This window comes from Patagioenas fasciata, chromosome 2, assembly GCF_037038585.1.
Source record: "Patagioenas fasciata isolate bPatFas1 chromosome 2, bPatFas1.hap1, whole genome shotgun sequence".
Classification (NCBI taxonomy): Eukaryota; Metazoa; Chordata; class Aves; order Columbiformes; family Columbidae; genus Patagioenas; species Patagioenas fasciata.
Genome location: NC_092521.1, coordinates 161,892,299 through 161,914,237, shown reverse-complemented (window position 1 = coordinate 161,914,237; position 21,939 = coordinate 161,892,299). Strand labels below are relative to the sequence as shown.

At 42.4% G+C, this 21,939-nt stretch overlaps 1 protein-coding gene and 1 long non-coding RNA gene across 4 annotated transcripts in view; one reads left to right on the top strand and one right to left on the bottom strand.

Annotated features, from left to right (window-relative positions):
- The window catches only part of LOC136097516 (uncharacterized), a 46,267-nt gene extending 34,943 nt beyond the window's left edge, over nt 1–11,324 (top strand). Inside the window, exons 2-4 of one of the 3 annotated variants that reach the window (XR_010650823.2) lie at nt 5,175–5,264; nt 7,106–7,299; nt 10,667–11,324. This is a non-coding gene — a long non-coding RNA (uncharacterized lncRNA). The other 2 variants (XR_011737791.1, XR_011737792.1) reach the window with 2 other exon arrangements.
- On the bottom strand, nt 5,392–20,188 carry XRCC2 (X-ray repair cross complementing 2). Its single transcript, XM_065829921.2, has 3 exons — nt 20,078–20,188; nt 15,622–15,703; nt 5,392–9,366 (listed from the first exon to the last, which is right to left on the bottom strand). The coding sequence occupies exons 1-3, from the start codon at nt 20,114–20,116 to the stop codon at nt 8,651–8,653; spliced, it is 837 nt and encodes a 278-aa protein (XP_065685993.1). The 5' UTR covers nt 20,117–20,188; the 3' UTR covers nt 5,392–8,650.
- Between the last annotated feature and the right edge of the window lie 1,751 nt (nt 20,189–21,939).

The following is a 21,939-nucleotide window of genomic DNA, read 5'->3' as shown; positions in this document are numbered from 1 at the left end:
TTCTATTAGTTATGAGCTTCTAATTATTATTTTTTATATATATTCACATGGGAAATGTTTCTATTTTTATAGTCTGTAACTGCTCCTTCACATTGTTTCAAGTCTGTTTTTCTTGATAGGTTTATTGTTTAGTTTATGCCATAGTGATTAGCATTTAAATCTGAAGTTTGTTCCCGAGTTACCATGGCCTGTGTTTGTGAATGTCAGCTACACAAACCTCCGGCAAACGAGCAATGTTGTGACCTGAGCTAGTGCTTGGAGATGAACATGAGCCCAGCCTACAGCACTATCTAATCTATTTTGTGGCTGAAGGCCACTTGTTTTTGCAAAGCTGCACTGTACTCAAGCCTTTTAGACCTGTGTTTGCTAAATCACCTTAAACCAGACCTTTAAGCTTTGCCATTGCATGGCAAAAGTTTTGGCAAGCTGCATTCTCAACTATCTTCGATGTTTCCTTTCATGCATTAAAAATGGATCCTTGAACAAGGCCATCAGCTGTTAAGTCCACAAAAAGGCAACTCCGTATTCAGGAGTACTTAAGGCTTCTTTAGAGTTGCATAGGACTGGGGGGGTTGGGTCTTTGTATCAAGACTGCACTCTGACCTCTCTTTTCTTCTGTCTTCAAAACCTCTTGTCACCCTACCCAGGATTATCAGGATCTGCTTTTGAGTATCAAGACCAATAAACTAGTAGAGAAGGAGACCTGTGAGGATACAAGGCAAGGCCAAAATGAGATGAGACTCCAGTCTCTACTCCAGTTTTTACTTGTATTTATTCTGGTTTACAGGGGGCTTCTTTTGGCAAGTGGAGATGGGCCACTCTGAGCTCTGAGACACCGTTTCAGACAGGGAGGATATCTGGGAAAGGAGACCACAGTGTAAGAAAATGGACCTTGCATTCAGTTTCCATTAAACATGCTGGAACTAAAGGGTTTCTCCATTCCCTTTGAATGTTGTCCTGTTCTGTATCGTGATGGCTTTGCGAGATGAAACGCCTTCTGTCCTATCTGTGTCTTGCTGTTGTTGACAAGAATCCTAGAGGCAGCTAAATGTGTGCTTTACTCTGTGGATAAATGGACATTTTAGTTTCAGTATATCCTACCCCATAATAATACTGGATGGTTTTTGGAAAGAGAGTCTGAAAACCCACCTGCTTCCCAAGAGTAACGCAGTAATGGTTTTGGCTTCAAATAAATGGCTGGACTACAGTGACACTGAAATTCTCCAAAGCAGAGATTAGCCAGTCACCAATCCTAAATACTGGGAACTCAACACTTTTTGAACTTTTACTCTGGTATTTGGTGATTCTTATCCTAACAGAAAGCACTTTCATTTGTGTTAACTTTATTTTCCTAGACACTAAACCACGCTCCTGGAGAAAACAGGTTGTAGGATCAAAAGATGTAGAAAATTAGCCTGGTCTGTGTCTACATTTCCATCTTCAGGCTGTAACTCAGCCGTGCCGTATATGTAAAAGTGCAAATTCTGAAGGAATAGTTCAAAGTTTTACTCTTGGCTTTCAGACGCTGCAGAATTCTCTTCTCTTTATGTGCGGGGCATTCATTTAAATACCTCTCTCTCTGTAGCTCCACCTGCACTGTCTCCTCATGCTCCCTCCTACTTCTCCCATTGCCCATGATGTCTTTGATCCATCCATGAGCAGAACAGCCCCGTTGTGTAATCCTCAGTTCAAACTGCAGTCTGGCTTCAGCCCAGAAAACAAACCCAGGGGCTGTGTTCCCTTCTTGCCTTTCGTCTCTCAAATCTCCTGGGGGTAGGATACCATACACACTAGATGACTTACCAGAAAAGGAAGTATTGGGAAATTTTGTTTCCTGGAAGAGATATTAGTAATGGCAATAAAACCCACACAAACACAAAAAGAAAAGCCTGTTTTGAAATCCTGACACTCTGTTGTGGTGCTTTGACTGGTGAACATTCAGTTCATGGCCAATAGTGCTAGGGTTGGTCAAAATGTCACCGAAATGGGGAGATACAATCTCTGTCCTTCATTCAGAGCAGCAAAACCACTTGAGTTCCTTTACAAAACAGAAGTGAATTCAATGCAAAACACAGGCATGAGACGCTTCTTTTTGGGGAAGGCCAAGGTGAACCCAGTGAGTGACAGATGGCTGGAATTCACTGACAACTCCTGATGTTGTGCAGCTGGAATGGCCCAGCTGCCACCCTGCAAAGCAATGAGAAGGTGAGAAGGTTCTCCTGACCTTATAATACTGAGGACACAGTAATTTCTGTACCTAAAAATTCCATTTTATTTTCCCTGGGAAGATGATTATTTTCTTAAAGTTCTGCTAATGCAAGTTGTGGGTCCCTTTGGGACTAATCTTCCTTGTGCCTTGTGAATTGTGGTGTGCTGTTTGGTCCCTTGTTTACTTACTTCTGCAGTCATTCTTTACTACATCAGAAAAACACTCTGCTAATACTTTGCTAGTCAAAAGCAGCTTCAGAGTTGTTAAAACTGCCTGAAACTTCTCTGCGCAGGATCCAACCTGCTTTGACGAGATCTCCTCTAGCGCACACTGATTTTCTAAACCCATTCATTGCATGATCCAAATACAGCATAGATTTGCGTCACGACTGTGGGATAACACTTGAAGTTGTGCACTTCTGTGAAAAAGGATTCTTCACTGCACCTGGTGAACACAATGCACAGGAGATGGGGGGGGTCAGCTGGTGGCTCTGCTCAAGTGTTGAGTGTGGAGGATGGGTCTGCAGTGCGAGGTCTGGCAGTTCAAAAGCTGTGGTCTTGCCATTGGGTTTTCGCTCACTAGTGGCATCACACTGGATATGCAAAGGACTGTTAAACTGAGATCACAATACCCAACATCAGCTACCAATGCACCTCGTGTCACTCATGGCCAGTAAAGGCAAATGTGATGTGATTGTCTCCCTGTACTGGGCAGCGGTAAGGCCACACCTTGAATCTTGGGGTCAGTTTCGGGACCCTCACAAGAAGAAAGCCCTTGAGGTGCCAGAGCAAGTTCAGAGAAGGGAACGGAACTGGGGAAGGGGCTGGAGCACAAGTGTGATGGGAGCGGCTGAGGGACCTGGGGGGTTCAGCTGGAGAACAGGAGCTGAGGGGAGACCTTCTGATCTCTGAACTGCCTGAAAGGAGCTTGGAGCATGGAGGGGGTTGGTCTCTTCTCCCCAGTAACAACTGATATGATGAGAGAAAAGAGCCTCCAATTGCACCAGGGGAAGTTTAGATTGGATATTGGGAAAAATTTCTTCCTGGAAAGGGCTGTCAAACATTGGAACAGGCTGCCCAGGGCAGCGGTGGAGTCACCATCCCTGGAGGGGTTTAAAAAGTGTTTAGACGAGGTTCTTAGGGACATGGTTTAGTGCCAGAGTCTGGTTATGGTTGAACTCAATGCTCTTTAGGGTCTTCTCCAACCAAAATGGTTCTATGATGGTCACTGATCTCTGCAGCACCACTGCTTGTATGACAGAGGAGGAGGCTGGGAGACCATGGAGATCTTGGGCTGGAGACAGAACTGTCAGTGATGGAGTATGAGCAGAGCTTTTGAGATGCACTTCACAGACAGCACTACCCACCCTAGCATGGTCTTCTGTCTCAGCAGTATGATCAAGTACGACAGCATGCAGATATCCTAAGTCAAAAATCCTATCCACTCTTTCACAGCATGGACAGTTGGTAAGGGAGATGTAGTCTGTTCCTTGACCTTTGCCAAGCCACCTTGGAGGCCTTGATGTCTTATCTGCTACTGCCAGGTACTTCATGGCCTTGCTTGGCCTCTTTTTGTAGCAATGGCCTAAAAATCATGTCCTTCTTATATTTGAAACCCAAGATTTCTTCTCTTTCACATCTCCCCCAGGGCTGGGAGGTCTTTAGCACAGGCCCAGCTAGATGTATGAGGAAGAAGCCTGGCAAATGGTTTAAATTAAAACCTATAGTGGTTGTGCCAACCCCTGCAGTGTGAGAGTGTCAAGATCCAGAACATGGCAGCTCACCAGCATTTGGCAAGGTGGTAACATCTTGTCACTGCCGTCCTTGAGCACCGAGGCCCGCACAGGTACAGCAACCAGTCGGTTGGGCAGGACGGAAAGCTGGGTGGGAAAGCAGAGGGAAGACTGCCAAACTTTTCCCGAGGAAACTCACAGCCATGTTTCTTCAAAATCGTCTCCTCCAGTGTGACATTACTCCTGATCGCGAACAGAATGAAGTCTCCAAAGCTATTTACCAGTGACACTGATGTGTCACAGGGCTGCAGTGTTTTATATTCAGATATCCCAGTCTGTACTAGTAAGAAAGGGTGGGAACTCTCAGTGAAGGAGAAAACTGTCCACTTCCAGTAAAGAATGGTCCTGACACAGAAAGCTGTGAGTGCTTTTGGAGCCTAGTGCTGACTACTGAGAAGATGCCTAGAGCTATAGGGGAAAAAAAAATTTAAAATGCCCAAAAAACAAACAAACCCACAAACATTAAAAAGTAAAAAGTCTGTTTTTACATTTAATTCCTCCTGGGTCCAGAGGAGCAGGGTTTCTATCTTCATTATAAATAAGTATCTACATAGTGGAATCCACCTTCAGTTTCATCCCTTGGTGGGAAGAACCTGCAGGTCAGCAGCGCCCAGCTTTCTATTTGAGAGCTTTACCACGCCAGCCGTGTTAGTTAACACGGCCAGAACCTTTTTGTTGTACCACACGTCACTCACAGCTCAGTGCCACTCTGCTGTTTTCTTTCAGACGCAGGGATCCCCAGACCTTTAACTTCAGAGACTGCTGCAGGGCAGCAGTTTTTACATCCAGAAGATCACGCAGACACATTGTATTGATGCTCCCTTCCCTTCCTCAGAGTTTTTGCCACTGCCAGCAGCTTCCAAGCTCTTCCAGCGTTTCCCCTTCTTCACAAGACACACAAGGCCTGTGCTACTCTATAGCTGTCGGACACATTAGAACTTGTCTGTGGCTTTTACGCAGGCTTTACTGCAGCTTCCTCCACAAGCTCAAGTTCGGCTTTCTCCTGAGGTGGGTCTTAGGTTTGGCATTAGGCTTGCTGATGGCAACATGATGTTGCCCATTGCCCCAGGATGATATTTTCACATTAAAACCACATTATTTTAATAAAGAGGTTCAAGAGATACTTATTGGAGCAGCCACAGAAAATAACTAAAATGGCATTTTCCTCTCCAGGACGCGGTCCAAGCCTTATGTCCAGCAGCCATCAAAACAGTCCGGCCTTCGGCCTTTGTCCATCAGCCTCCAGTAAAAATACAACTGCAGGTATGTTTCCACACGAGAAACTTCATCTTCTGCCGTTTCCAAACTCGACAAAAATTAAGTGGCTGGAATCAGTTATGTAAGAAAAAGGAAGCTTGAATTTTATGTACAAGTACAAACATAAGCCAAGTAAAGTGTTACTTTTATTTTATTTGCTCTGTGAAGAAGTCTAGGAATACAAAGAACTTTTGCTGAATATAAAAGTGATGTTTTCTTTCCAAGTGTCCATAGAAATACCACTTCATTTAAAAATAAACATAAAACCTGCAAAATACCTTAATTTGGTTTTGCTAAAAAGTGCTCTCATTACAATAGGGATGGGGGAAAAGGCTGAACTAGTTCCTCTTCATTTCCAGCTTGCTGGTTTCATTTGATGTTGCATTTGAAGCAACAAACACAAATTCTAAGGAATGTAAAAAGCTCCTGTGCCTAAAGAAGCCTCAAGAATACAACACTGAGCTGAAGAAAAATGCCACTGACATGAAAGGACTTTTTCCTTTCCAAGAAATACCTGGATGAATTGGAGTTTTGGAATACACATGTTCTACCCTCATACTTGATGAGATGTGGTGGCACTGATCTTGCGCAGGGCTGATTTCCAGCAGCACAGACCCAAAACGCGCTTCCTCCCTGTGAGACTGCGCCGGGGAAAATTCTCCATTGAAACAAATGGTAAAAAACATTTTTAATACCCACAGCTAATTAAGGTACAAACAAAATTGCTGCTACCCAGGTTCTTCATTACTGCAGCCTTCCTAGACTTGTGTCCTCAAGGTTCATTTTTCCAAATGGCATAATTGTTGGTGGGTGCACTCTCACAAACCCACAGGGACGCGCAGATGCTCAGCACCTCTGCGAGCTGGGCTTGCTGCACATCTAAAACAAATGTGCAGAGCATGAATATTACAATTACCAGAGAATTAAAAAAATCTGTCTGCATTCGAAGCAAAAATAAAACCGGGAAATTTCAAAATTTCCTGAGGTGCTCTTTTTGATCAATGAGAACTTTGGCTTCATTTCAGTTTGGGCATTTATTTTACAGTACGATGCAAAATCTAAGCTCCATTGTGAATAATAGAAAAGCTTTTTTTTCCAGACAGGAATACCAGACAATTTCCATTGTTTTTCCTCAAACATATTTTTTAGCATGTATAATTTTATGAAGCAGTTGATCTCCAGTGGAGCTGTATTCTCTGATAGCAAAGGGGATTTTTTTTTTAGTAGAAAGTAGGTAGTCCTATAGTTTTCATATTTTAAAGCTCTGTGATTCTATTTGAATCTTCCCAGTTTTTCACCAAAAAAATGCAAGTACGTAGTTTATCATAATTCCCACTAGAAGTGTCTGTCCATATTAAGTCATCTAACTTGGGTCCAGTCTAGGATCAATGGTGAAGTTGTATGTTTTTCATGTATTTGGGTACTTACGTAAGTTCTGAAATAAATATTGATGTTGATGGAAGAGAAAGCACAAATAAAACGACAGTCTATAAATTAATCACCTCTGTTGAAAAACCAAAGTTCACTCATGTTTCAGGTAAAAGAAGTGATGGTGTGAAGAAGTGATGGCAGGTTTAAAATGAGGGGGGGGCAGAGAAGGAAGATCTTCCCCAGAAAGAATAATTAAACTGAACTCATTGTGAAATGACAGAGTAGAACCCAAGAGGGGAAGTAAGTTAAAAATGGATTGGATGAATTCAGGGAGGAAAGGTGTGATCGGTGGCCATCAAACACCCGTCTGCCCATGGGCTCTGCTCAGGAGCTCCCCAAGCCCCAACTGCCGGACGCTCTGCCCGTGAAAACTCATTATTCTTACACTCCTCCCCAAACCTTTTGGCTGTTGTCAGAGGCAGGACACTGATCGTCTTTGCAGAAATCCAGCCGAACCACGGAGATGCTGAATTCTATAAACAACAGTAGAGATATACACTCCCAGCTCTATATACAGAAGCCTGGGTCTGCATACTGAACTATACGCAGCACGGAATCCAGATATACATTCAGCTTGAGAAAGCTGTCTTCAGAGTCAGGAAATTAAAAGGTAAGTGTCTCACAATAGCATTTTTTAGGCATCTTCCTCAAAAAGATACCGTGTTAGATACTTCTTCTTAATATGCATTTTTGTTAATAATCGGTTCAATCTAAACTATAAAACGTGCTGTGCAACATGACTGAACGAATATTGCTGTGAGAAATATTCTCCCCTTGTTTGAGTAATTTAAATTTGTAAGCTAATGTAAGTTTTTGTATTAAATAATGTACTGTGTGCAATTTTCTTTCTTGTAAAGCACTTTGAAGCTTTCAAAGGGCACTCTAGGTTAATAAATAATATGGTATTCTTTGCCAGAACTGTAGGGCATTTCCCATAAGTTCTGAATCTTCTTTGGCAGAATTGCAACACGCTGCATGCCAAATCCTGCACACAAATGTTCTACATGTGGCAAATACATATTGGTAAAGACCAAAGCCATGGCATTGCTGGATTTCTTAGAGAGACTGGGGGAAGGGAAAGAAGTGGGAGGGAATAATGAGGGAGGGCAGAGAAAATAACTTATGTCTGTGCATACATCTAAAAGAAAAAAAAACAACAAAAAAACAACCCCCCACACCCAAAACAACCCCTAACCCACACTTCATTATTTTCAAAGACTAAACTGTTGCTGCACACAGCACAAACTCACAGGTACCCAGCTCTAGATCTTTACTTTTCCTTCAGTTATGGAAATCAGGCCTCCACTTCTGCGATAACTGTAGATTCTTCAAACCCCAATGTTTCTAAGGGTCAAAACACCTCCAGTCCTCGCTCCTCCAAGCACACGCTCACGTAAACAGGGAGATGTGAAAAGCCTGCTCGGGATTGTCGCTATTTCACTGGCTGTGAAAATGGATCCTCTTCTTCAGGCAAAATCGTTAATGCATTTTGTATGCCCTTGGCTACCAGGAATAAGCCAAGACCAATATTCATAAAGAGCGGACACTCGCCTTTGTGCAGTCTCTCCCCTGGACAACAAAGCTCCTGTTTCTGTAGCTTGGAAGAGGGGTGGAAAGCAGCGAGACCCAAAAATTAAGTCAGTGCAGTTGGCTGCGTATCACCTGGGTTAGATTACTGAAGGATACTGGGAGTTTCAAATGTCTTTGGTTATAATTTTCTTGATTTAATCTCTTCCTGCATTAAGCACAAACAAGTAATTTCAGCATTCCTCACTAGTTTGGACTGGAGATTTACAGTAATTAAAAAATGTTACCATTTCCTGCTCTTCACTAAATTTTAAGAAAATGGTGACAAATAATCATCCGGCAACAACCAACTAGTTTAAAAGGTACTAAAACCTACTTAGACCTCATCAGGCCTTAAACACCAAGATGTGCTAAGTTTAAAAAGCAAACTGAAGTTAAAACTGGACTCCACATTCTGCAATGCTAAATGAACGTTTCACTACATGGTTTCTTTTGAGGTGGCAAGAAACAACTGTAAAACCTTTGCTGTTGCCAGAATTACACTGCTTAGAGAAAAAGATCCGGTGGGTTACCATTTGTTGCCATGATTTACAGAGATAAGGTCTATAGTCTGTATCAGTTTCATGGTGAAGTTTTAAAGGAAGAAAGCTTTCTGCAGAGTTGGAAGATTTCTGCATAAGCGTCTGCGTTGTTGCAAAGAGGGCCAAGTGATGCTCTCTCACAAGTTTTTCCAGAAAGTTCGCACATTTCTTCAGATTCATCTCCTGCAAGTTAAGACTCTCCCCCCCGTTGCTTCTGTCCATCCAATAAAAAGCTGATATGCTGTCTAAAATCAAGAGGCAGAGAGCGGGGTGAGTGCAAAACATGTTTTCTAAGGAGTAGAGAGTGAGGAGGAGCTGCGTGCTACTGCTGCAGTTCACCAGAAAAAGCCTTCCCAGGCACTGTTTTATCATCTCTTCCGTCCCTTGCGCCAGCCTGTTCTCGAGGATGGTCACTAGGCGAAGCATATCGAAATGGTAGTCGGTATCAATGAACATGACTTCTGCTTCCAGTCCTCCTCCCGATTTTGGGATGATGCAGCGGGCTATTAGGTGATAAAGCATTTCAGTCTTTCCTGTTCCTTCTGGCCCATGGAATTCAATGACATCTCCTGTGTAAAAACAAAGCGGCAAGTTGTCAGGTAAAAGAGTTTAGAGCTCAGTTTTCAGAACCAATATTCAGTATTCCACTAATTGGAAAAGGCTTTTTAAAAAAGTTTGATATTAAAAAAAAAAGTTTAAATCCTGATTAGCATCTATCAAGAGAAATTTCAGTTTTCAAGAAAGGCTTCTAAAGTGAAGAAAATCAAATGAAAACAAAGGTTGGGGAAAAAAAAAACACCAATAGCATTTAGAATACCACTATCAATAACAGATTGGCAACTGGATTTCATCTGTCATTATACATAGATGAAGGCTGAAAAGGAAGCTGCTACACAGAACTGGCCAAGAAACCATCTATTTACAATTGGTGCACAAAATTAAGAAGTCCATTAAAAAGCAGAGGACAAGCAAAACAAAAAGCTGACACATCAAAGGTCCAAATCATGTTGCCATATCTACTTTCATAGCAGACATGAAATGCTGAAGGCCAGTCTGTGCTATGTGCTTGTTCAATACCTGCACATTACGAGATACAAACAGGTATCTGTGACTGGTAAAAAGAACACCAGTATATTTATTTAGCACTTAAATTCTTCTGTGGTGATAATATGAAACTGGTTTTTTTTTGAGAAGGGGAATCAGAGATTCCTTCAACTCCAGGCAATGACTCTGCTGTCTGGGACAAAGGATCTCTGTTCGTAAATGGACTCAGCATCACTGCGTGATCCATATGGGTCAATAAAGTACATACCACGTAAATTGTAAGTGTTAATTTAAAAAAGCATTTTGCTTTACTAGCAAATTGGTTCATTTCTTGGGTGTGAATGCAAGATAACTCAAAAGTCTTTTCCAAAGTTGTCTTATATCTTCTATCAGAGCAAGACTCTAAAAAACGTTATTTTGTTAGTTGCTCTTTATAAATTTCTAATTTAGGAAACTGGATCATTTATTTATGACATTTTGGATTTTAAGCAGAAGGGTAAAGACATGCAGGAAGGAGAATCACACAGCTGTAACTGCAGGAAGGTGAGAGATTTCTATGGCCTTGGCAAGTGCAAATGGCATAACAGCTTTTCATAGGGGGATGCAAGAGTAGGGAATCAATTGCAACTTGAACATGTTTGTGCCTGCCCGAGTTAAGGGGGTTTTTCAAGTTGTTACTCCCAGAGGATGTCCTTGTTCCTAAGTGTGTGTTGTGTCAGGATGCAGCTTGGGATGAGGGGTGGAGGGTGGTGGGGAAGAAACTAAGCTCTTACATTACCCATTGCAAGCAATTTACACCTGATGTTATAATTCTATCAATTTCAGTGACACTCAGACTGCTCACCTCTCCATAATGAAATTCCCTGCTGCTCCACAACCGCGATGCCATTTTTTCTGAATTTCTGATACTTTGAAATTTATTAAAAAGCTCAATTGCCTCCCAGACCCTTATCTGTTCTGAATGGCTTTCCCCACTTTTGAGATGAAAGACAACTACACTTCCTATGAACAAATCATCATTTTCTCTTCCTGTTGAGGGATCGCAATGTCCACCTCTGCCCCTCGCAGCCAGCAGCTGCTCTGCTGTCACACAGGCTGTGCCAGGGACATCACCGCGCCCTGCAGGGGTGAGATACCGGCTTGCAAGAATTTCTGAACGTGCTGGGTAGGACTTTCCTGTGTATCTTGAGTCTACTGAAATATTTTAGAACAATTGCATAAGGCACCTCTTGTGAAGGAACAAAATACATCTTCTGTCTGCCACTGGCTTCAGCCACCCTGAGCAGCGTTTCTGAATCCAGACCAAGAGCTGGACTGGGCCAATATGCAACACAGGCCGCTCACCAACCTGCAAAATGCGACTTGCTTAAGAAAAAACAGCAACTCTTTACAGCCCCTCAGAAGCAGCAATGGGCAAATCTGAATTCCTGTGTGGTAATGATTAAAAAAAATTGAAATAAATGCTTGACTTTATCCATCTGAAGACATTGTGTCAGGATGTCTGTGTGTTACCTCCTGTAAGACTTTACATAAAGGAGTTGCAATGCACAGAATAACATTGAATGAGTTTTTATTGGCGGAACTAATAAATTTATTTCAGTAAAAATTTTAAGTTGAACAAAATAAATTATTCTTAGGAGTTTTTGTGGTGACAGTTTATAAATTTTAACAGCAAGACAGCTAAGCCCCCTTCAAAGCTTGTTCAGTGCTCCTGAACAAGACACACATTTGGGTTGTAATTTGACCAAAACACTTAAATTACTCTGAAAAGAAAAACAGTTTGGACTGTAAGAAAACCTCAAGAGAGCCGGGGATTTCTGTGCCTTCATGATTATCAAAGAGGCTACCCACAAGAAGAACGGGTGCAAAACAGAAGCCACTTATAGCAACATCTATAAATGTAGGGTTTCACTAAATTAGGAGCCAGGCTGTTACAGTAAGATAAGAGAGGAAATTAATCCTCCTGGATCAGAGAGGACAAACCATGACACAGCAGAGAAGGAAGTGCAGCCAGCAACGTTTTCAAACAGCCTTTGACATCCTCACAATAGGCCGTGGAAGAAACTTAGTGGGAAACTGTTATGGGATGGAAACAGTCTGAGAGGTAGAGTAGGAACAGACACTTTAACATGGAAGAAAGTTAATGAGAAATTTTCCCATTAGGATTGGTTTTGCCCAACATCAAAAATAGCAATAGACGAATGTTCCATCAGCTTGGCAAAACATGTAGAAGACAAATGAATTTGGTGAATAAAGACTTAAGACTGTAAAGATTTAACAGATCAAGATGGATAAGCAGAATGATTTCACATGAAATTCTGCACTGACAAATCCAAGAAGGCCATTTTAAGGAGTCACCCAACATGTTGCTTGGCCCACAACAGCCTGAACTGGCCCACCACAGTCACACTAAAGAGTACAGTAGCCCACTGCTCTGCAATGGCATACAGGATAAACTAAATGATGTTGCATAAACTTAAATATTTAAGTTATTATTTGTAACTGAAAGATTGTGCTCAGTCATGGTCATCAATGCAGTGTTATCTTTTGAATGAGAAAAGCCTCATGTTTGGTCTGTAATCATTGCACTAGCAAATGCTGGTTAAACTATTTTCTGACAGTGCAGTTACAAACAGACCATTAGAATCCTCAGCAAAAACTGTGGATTTCACATCATCAGATACCTTGAAGTTACTGGACTAGTAATCTACGATACTGTGCAGAAGCTGTCACTAATGCTGCTACCATTTATAAGTGAAGTAGAAAGGCCTAATATTTATTGCAAGTGAGTGCTGGGTGTCATACTATGGCTGAACATCAGAGCTACACCTTCATACCAGTGGCACAGGGGAAATATGACTGGCTATAGTGGTAGATTATTTAAAGCTCGTGTCACTTTTGCTCCATTCCAGAAGAGCTTAAATGGTATGTAATTAATATGCTTATGTGTTCTTAAATATGCAAGTCCATCATAATTAGAGGCAGTGACTAGAATATCACAGCAGTACCTATATTAGCTGTTCCTATTTTACAGTACCCTGACATACATTTTATGAACACTTAATTACGATGTAACCTTTGGATAATTTAATGAAACTTCATATATGTATTTGTTTGTTTCAAATACCATCAGGAAAAAGAATAATTTAGGTCTTTGCCATGCTATAAACATAGCATTTTAGATTAAGAGCTGTTCAGTACGGACTTCATGGGCAATGTATTACAGTAATCCACAGTGACCTGCTAAAAGTCAAGTTCATGACAAATGGAGAGGTAGGTCTTCAACAGGGATTTAAGACTGAATAATGAGAACACACATCAAAATAACACATGGACTCACATAAATATTGTGGTGTTAAAAGACAAAGCAAAAATTTAATAAAAGGTGAAGACCATTTATGAACATAAAGATCTGTGCTAATATGTTATGCAACTTCACTAATGTTAGCCAAAGTATGACCAATACAGCTAATAATTGATGCCATTTGTCAAAAGTAGAAGAAAACCAGAAGTGCTTCAGAAGCTCAATGACTGTGTTGGCACGGAGAAATCAGTGACGAACGTAAAAGGTTTCCAGCCATCTCAGAACTGAGGTTCTGGAACAGTCTTCAGACAGAGCTAACACAGCTTTAAGAGCAAAGCTGATAATTTCACAGAATCGTAGAATGGTTTGGGTTGGATGGGACCTTAAAGCTCATCTAGTTCCAACCCCCTGCCATGGGCAGGGACACCTTCCACCAGACCATGTTGCTCAAAGCCCCGTCCAACCCGGCCTTGAACACTTCCAGGGATGCGGCATCCACAGCTTCCCTGGGTAGCCTGTCCCAGTGCCTTACCACCCTCATGGGGAGGAATTTCTTCCTTATATCTCATCTAAATCTATCTCTTTTAGTTTAAAAACATTACCTTTTGTCCTGTCACTACATGCCCTTCTAAAACATCCCTCTTCTAAAATCTTTTTCACTGGCCCTGATACCGAGCCCTGAGAAACGCCACTTGGACATCGAGCTGTTGACTGCAACTCTTCGAGTGTGACCATCCAGCCAATTCCTCATCCACCTCTGTCAAATCCATGTCTCTCCAATTCAGAGACAAGAATGTCATGCAGGACAGTGTCAAATGCTTTGCACAAGTCCAGGTAGATGATGTCAGTTGCTCTTCCCTTGTCCACCACACTATAATCCCATCGTAGAAGGCCAGTAGATTTTCAGGCACAATTTACCCTTTGAAGAATGGAATTATGTAACGCACAGGCAGTTACTGACCCCCCCAGGAAGGTTTCTTATACTCTGTGCTACAAGATCACAGCCAGTTTAGTCTCAAACATTTGTTTCTGGTGTGTAAAGGTCATAAAAAAAGAGACTGAAAGATCAGCATTTTCTATTACTGCAATTTTTAAAAATAAAAATATCTCCTCTTTTAAAAAAAATGTGAAGACTTCACGAGCTTTGTGAAGCATACACCAATTTCCCTATTTGTACTTAATTCTTCTTGCAGGTAACAAAGCAGTTCAGATTTGAGAGTATTTAAATAATCTCTGCACTGGCTTACCAGGTTTTCTCTGCCCTTTGTCTTTGTTATATCAAATTTGAAACTTTCACAGGCAGGAATCATATATTGCTAAACCTCTAATGTATTCTCAAGTGCCACAATATAATACACGAATAGTGTCACAGTGACTGCATTTGTAGACTAAGCATCATCTCTCATCCAATTATCTTGATTATTTTTATTGCTTTTTCTGCTATTTCTTCTGAACCTTCTATAATGTGGGGGAATTCAGATGGCAGACAAGTATGTTGATAACCACTGCAGCCACATACTTTTCCTATGAAATCCATGCATTCATACATACACTCTGGAACTGTCGTACCTCACAGCATGGTTCTTCCAGTTTGCCATTTATACTCCATTTTTACTGTATATTTCTGGTTTTGTGTAACCAGCGTAGTCTCTTCTATTGTGAAATGCACGAAATTCCACACAGTCTGGAAAAACAGCCTGGCTTCCCAAATAATCAAGGAATTACTAAGTGTGCTAATTTATTAAAACATCAATCTTGATTTTAAAACTTCTTGCTAGAATAATCTGCTTTAAACTTGTTATACAAGTGTCATTGGAGAAATCCCAATTTGAAATTCTCATTTATTCAGTGAAGGTCTATAGAAGTCAACATCATCTGTGAACTCATTCATTAGTACCTCTGTTCATAATAGAATTATTTCCAAAGTTCCAATCTAAGTATAATCAGGGTTTTTCAGGCCAAGACTAACTGGCCTGATGACTTTTCTTTAATGAAAAAATATCATTTTATCATGCCTCCTTTTCCTAACTGCTCCAGACCACTCCGTATCACTAAATTCTTTGCTATTTAGTGAACCTCAAGTTCTTTGCAAATTTCTGCAGTTACGACTTTGTAGTGGATTTTTAAACCACTGGTGTATATATATATGTATGTAAAAAAAAAAAAAAAAAAGGTTAAATGACAGAATCTAGAATAAATTTCTGTAAAACTACAAGAAACAGACCAAGGTGATTTGCGTTTACTCGCTTGCATCTGTGGTTTGACACCCGTAAAGTAGATTTTAAAGTCAATTTAATAATGTTCAGAATAGTGACTTTGCAGTATTTCAATTTATCTATTTGCATAAAACTACATCAACAATTAAAATTCTGAATCCAGGGCAGAAAGATCTACTTGCACGCTTATCTCGGTCATATTGCTCTGTTAATACATTTATCAACATTTTTCCATAAATGGGATAAAGGTACATTTTTACCATGAACAGGAGATCCTTCCTCAGCAAACAGATAAGGTTCAAGATTCTTCAGAGAACTTCGGCCCTCAAGTCGTGCAAGTAGCTTTTAAAGAAAAGACAGACAAAACATGTTGTTAACTCAAAATAATGGACATTGGGAATCAAATTTAAAGGATTCTGAGAACTGGGAGTTTTCCATGACGGCCCTAGCAAAAGATTAAGCTTGATTTTAAAAATGTTTTCATAAATGCATATGGAAATGTATAGTCTGGACTATGGAACCAGAAGGTTCCATCCTTACAATTAGCACACAGATTCAATGGCAATAAGGGGTGGATATACACTGGGGAAATAAAGCTTTAAAAAAAAAAGAAAAAAAGAAAGAAAAAGAGAAAGCTGCAGTTGTACATTATCAGGAGCGAATGCCTCTGGTCTACAGCAGCGCTGCCATTAGACAGAACAAAAGGAAAGCAGATCATTTGTAATAACCATCACCTCCACAACAAACTGCTGCTTGAGAGCTGAAACATTATCCATCATTAGTCTCCTGAGTCAGCCCCTCCGAACATTTATAAGTAACAACACGTACATTTCATCTGAAAAGCAATATGGCCTAAAATCCTTTTATATCATAGTAACTTGTTCAAACATAGTATGGATTAAGAATGATCAAAAGTAATTAACCACCAGTGGCTCTTCAAGAACATTTCTAAAGCAAGCTCGAATTTGTAAAGCAAGTTCCTCCAAAGCCCCCTGGTAAAGCAAGTCCATTGTAAAACAAATTAGTCCAAAGTTCATGGACAATTTCTTAAATTGAGAGGTATTTGCATAGCAACTAGACAGGTATTCACTTAACTTGTGTTATTTGTAGGTCTGGCATAGATTCGTAAACCAGGAATTAACATTTCACCCAGTGCTAGAGCTGTTTATTCCCTACGCGTATTAACACACATGGGAAAGGATGCTATTGGGGTGCCCAGAGCTCATACCCTTGTGCCCAGTATTTCCTTCTCCAAGACACCCAGCTGTCATTTAAAGATTTAAACAGAACAAATCCTGTGCAGTTTTATCCCATCCTCCTTAAAGCCAGTCACCAAACAAGCAGCAAGCACAGACCTTTAAACACACACTGCCTTATCTTGCTTTCCTCCCTGCCACATTGCTCTGAATTGTCTTAGAAGTTGTTTAAATAGTTGCGTGTGTGCAAGTTTGCCTTGAATAGCAGAATAAAACTCCATTAGATGGTCCTGAATTTACTTCAAGTGGTCACGACGGGAATCTAAGTGTGACATTTTCATTGACATTTTAACATTCCCTTCCATTAACAAAATGTCAATGTGTTTGCCTGTTCACACTTATTCAGGAGAGTTTCCCAACACATCTACTGAAGGGCCATAAGAACATTTGAACTGACCTTGCTCTGGATCTGTGGATCCTCCTGTTACATTGCACACATTTGTGCAGCACATAGAACACTCACATGGTGAACTCTTTGAGTATTTTGAGAACCAGAAGGGGTCTGTGATGTGGACAAAGCAAAGCCCAGATGGACATATGTACACGATAATATAGGAACGTATCTCGGGGCACATTAACCAGGAGCTTGCAGCTACCACAAGGAAGAGTGCAGACCTCACACCCACAGCAGCCCAGGGCCAGCAGGGAGGAGATGCTGCACCCACCACTGAGAAGGGCCAGGAATCTTGCACCACCTCATCCGGCACTGGAAGTTGAGAGCAACAGGAAAACCGCTGTCTGCTGCTGCTTTCTGATGCTCTTCGGTTCTTTGCAAAGGAAGCACCACTCTGACACTCAGCGATCATGAAGGCTCGATTACGGGTGGTGCAGGGGACAGGACTCACAACTATTGCTGGTATAAGTGCATTTCTGCAGTCTCCTGTTCCCAAATTTATTTGTACATCGATTAATATATCCTTTGCAGTTTATTTCTTCTGGAAACAATGAACCCCCTGTCTCTTCTTAGACTGTCACCTCTTCAAGCTTACTGCTAGAGTACTGGAAAGACATGGCAGATTGATCACTATTGCTTAAATATGAATCTGTGGTTATTTAAACGACAAGCTTATATATTAAATTTAAATAACTACAGGTGCTTATTCTGAGCACTGCTCATGTAGGTCATTTGTGATAATTCGCTGATGATAGCGCACCTGTGTTTTTATCAAACTTTGTATTTACTTCCGAGTTCTGAAGCAGAATCTCCAAAGGCACTTGCCTCGTTAGTGTCACGCTGGGAGCAACGGGGATCCTGGCAGAGAGAGCTGACAATTTGCCTTCAAATGCAACAAAGGTTTGTCCACACTGCAGAAGTGACGGAAGCAAAGCTGAGACACTAAACAGGCATCCCTCGCCTCTGATGATGTTAAAGACAGTGACACTGAGGGTTTTTCCACCTTGGCTCTGCTCCAGGGAAGGCATTTCCACTTTGTCTTCTCCCATTTTCTTCTGTAAAATGAGGAAGGGGCGGGGAAAAATCTACAGGGGTGACCTTGATAGCGGACATCAGGCTTGTTATGGACAGCCTGCAGAACACAGTGGTGCTTCAAGAGAGCCTTTGAGTGGGAAGAGCTTGAAAAAAAACCCACCAAAACAATTTCAAATCACGTATTAGAGACTTCCGATTCTCTAATTTCATTGTAGCTACTAATTTCTTCTTTCATCATGCCCTTTTAATCTTCTTTTACACTCAATACCACCTTCTAGCAACCTGCTGGTGGTAGGTCTTCACTCTTCAGTGTTCTTCAAAAGTGTAACAATATTAACAAGAAACTGCACATATTTGCAGTTACAGGTAGAAAACAGGCTATACAGCAGGAGTCAGGCAGCAATTGGGTTAAATTTCATTAATGACAAGGCTGACAGGTCTCAAATATTTAAACTATGTATTTTATAATTTATCAATCTCATCTTTTTAATAAAGAAATATGCATATGGACAGTCCCACTGATTCATACATTATATGCTTACACTATATTGGTATCAACGGAGCTATGCAAAAATGTAAGCATACATGTAGGTCTTGTCAGGAATGAGATATTACTTCATTAAAATGTTAAAGAAATTCAAATGAAATATCCGAGCTCTGTTAGAGGCTGTGAGCTAACCTACAGGCTATTTACAAATACAAACCTATCTTGAGTAGGAGACAAAATTTAATTTTCAACCGCTATAACCACTCTGACTGAGCTTTTGTAAACTTTGGGCACAAAGACATGCAAGCAATTTATCATTTATTTTACTGTGATACCCCAAAGGTGTTTTGCGAGAAGTTCTAATTTGTTGTATTAATTATATTCAATAATAAGAGTACAAGACTGCGGTCTAAGCGTAACTCTCACTAAAATCTGATCTCACGCACGAGGCTATTTGAGGAGATACTGTTTCTAATTAAGCGTTTTCTGTTTCAAGGGCTTTTACCACTTTTTTCTGGACAATGTACTCACGTATTAACCTTTCCTAGCCAACTGGTTATCAACTCCTCCCTCATTCAGGTTTGGTTACCCACCACGGGTGGTTCCTGCCACACACATTCACTCTGGCACAGCTTATGGGGACAAATTCATTTACCTGCTGGACACAGAGCACAACTCACATCCTTAATTTGTGTATATTTGCTGATAGTGGGCAGCTGTTACTATTTTAAGTGTAAGAAGGCCTTAAGAACTTAAATCCTAGTGAAAAAAACCATGGTGCTTTAACAAGAAATAAATATTGTCATGCGTTTCTATGCTTTTATGTGTGCTACTCAGCATATTATGATACAGTAACATGGAAATCTCCTGCAAGTTGATGGCACTAAGAAATAAACCATCAGTGGAGGAGGAAAAAATGAGAGAGAAGAGAAGAGAAGAGAAGAGAAGAGAAGAGAAGAGAAGAGAAGAGAAGAGAAGAGAAGAGAAGAGAAGAGAAGAGAAGAGAAGAGAAGAGAAGAATAAAAAGAACCAACAAACCAAAAACACAACAAAAAAACCTCAAACAGACAAAAAAATCCAACCCACAACATACAACATCACAAGCCCAAAACTCAACCCCCTTTTCTCCGAATAGCAGAAAAACAATTCCACCTTCCATACTCTTTTATTTAAACCAAACCTTCCTCACAGTTCTTCTCCCTCACCCTTAATGCAACACTGGGGAGGGAGAGGGCGACGAAGACACTTATAATGACAGCCTGGGGCTGCCGGGCGCCGCTCTCCCCTCAGCAGGAGGCGGGAGCCGCGGGAGAATGGCGGCGGGCAGGGCGGCTCCCTCCCTCCCTCCCACACCGCCCCCCAGGGAGGCTGCACGGCCGATCCCCCCCCGCCCCACGGGGTTGAGGGACGGAGCGCAGCGCCCAGCGCTTCCCCCTTCCCCGAGCGGCGGCCTCGCCTCACCCTCCCTGGCCGCCCCGGGAAGGCGGTGCTGGGCGCCCCACGGCCGAGGGGAGCCCGGAGTGTGTGTGGGGGCAGCGCCTCACCTGAGTGCCCGACTCCGCCCTCCGAGACGCGTCAGCCATGGCGGGGGGAGGGGGCCACAGCTCCCGCTCCGGGCCGGCGGCGGCTATCGCGCATGCGCGCTGCCCGCGGGCTTTCCCCACCTCCGCGGCGCCTGCGCCCCCGAGCGTACCCGAGCCGGCCGGCCCGCGGCTCTGCGCATGCGCAGCTCGGCCCGCGCGGGGGGGTGAGGTGGAGTCCATGAGCTGCCGATTCAGGGGTTCGAGGCCCGCCTTGGGCTGATGTCTCGGCCGCTCGCCCGACGCTGTTTGGGATTCCCGAGGGACCAGTCACTGTAGGGAGGCGTGTGTTGATTTTTTTTCTTAAAGGGCCTGTCTTTTTATTGGTTTGTGGTCTAGTTATGTTTTTTTTTTCACTCCGGATGAAATGGGGTCAGGTGGTTGGGTTGCTCATCTCTAGCACCGGTGTTGACAGGACTCAAGGGATGTTCACATCTGCAATATTGTGTCCAGTTCTGTGCCCCTCAGTTCAAATAGGACAGGGAATTTCTGGAGAGAGTCCAGCACAGAGCTACGAAGATGCTGAAGGGAGTGGAGCATCTCCCGTGTGAGGGAAGGCTGAGGGAGCTGGGGCTCTGGAGCTTGGAGAAGAGGAGACTGAGGGGTGACCTCATTAGTGTTTACAGATATATAAAGGGTGAGTGTCAGGAGGATGGAGCCAGGCTCTTCTTGGTGACAACCAAGGATAAAACAAGGGGCAATGGGTACAAACTGGAACACAGGAGGTTCAATTTAAATATGAGAGGAAGCTTCTTCCCAGTGAGGGTGCCAGAGCCTGGCCCAGGCTGCCCAGAGAGGTTGTGGAGTCTACTTCTCTGCAGACATTCAAACCCGCCTGGACACCTTCCTGTGGAACCTCAGCTGGGTGTTCCTGCTCCGGTGGGGGGATTGCACTGGATGAGCTTTCGAGGTCCCTTCCAATCCCTGACATTCTGTGATTCTGTGGCATTGGGGTTGACGTGACTCAAGGGTTGCTCATCTGTGGCACTGGGGCTGACGTGACTCAAGGGATGTTCATCTGTGACATTGGGGTTGACGTGACTCACAGGAAGCTGCTCTGTGCGGCCGTCATTAAACTCTTGCCGCCTGCAGAACTGCTCTTTGTGAAAACCAGCTATCAATTATGGCTTAGATGAAAAGGGGTTGGGAATATCTTATGTACAAGTGTTGAGTGAACCTGGCTTGCATGGTGTGCAATGCAGGAGCCGATGGCGCAGCGAGTCCCTCGTGTTGGTGGCTGCGTGGCCATGGCTGGCAGTGGGACCTGCTCCTTCTGAGGACCATGGCCCATTAGCCCAGTGGTTATGCAACCCCAGGCAGCGAGAGGGACAAGCACAGGGAGAACGTGGAGAACCTGTTTGTGTTTTCCATAGGGAAATGCAAATACAGGAGGGTAAGAATAGCAACTCCCCACATCTGCATATCAAAGAGTGGTAACGATATCATCCCTTTGCGTCTAGCGAGGTTATCGGCGATACTGCACGTTCTTGCAGTCAGAAGAAGAAACTGGTGGTGGAGTTCTTTGTCTCTTCAAAGAAACCATGCTTATCTATACCTAAAGAGTTTCTCTTAGCTTGGTCTTGAATACACCACAAATGAGAAAAATCTAACCTCAGATGCAAGGTGGTGCCTTTGTTTACTCTTTCAACCCTTTTTCAGCCCCAAATACACTGCTCACTCTGTTCAAAATACCTTCTTGTTGCCACCTGACTCTCCCTCAAGGTTTTAGATGGATGCCACCTGCCTCCACAAGGTCATTCAGGTTTAACCCAACTCAAATCAGTATTTCCAGTGCCAAGTTCTAATACTGCTCATTAAGTACAGAA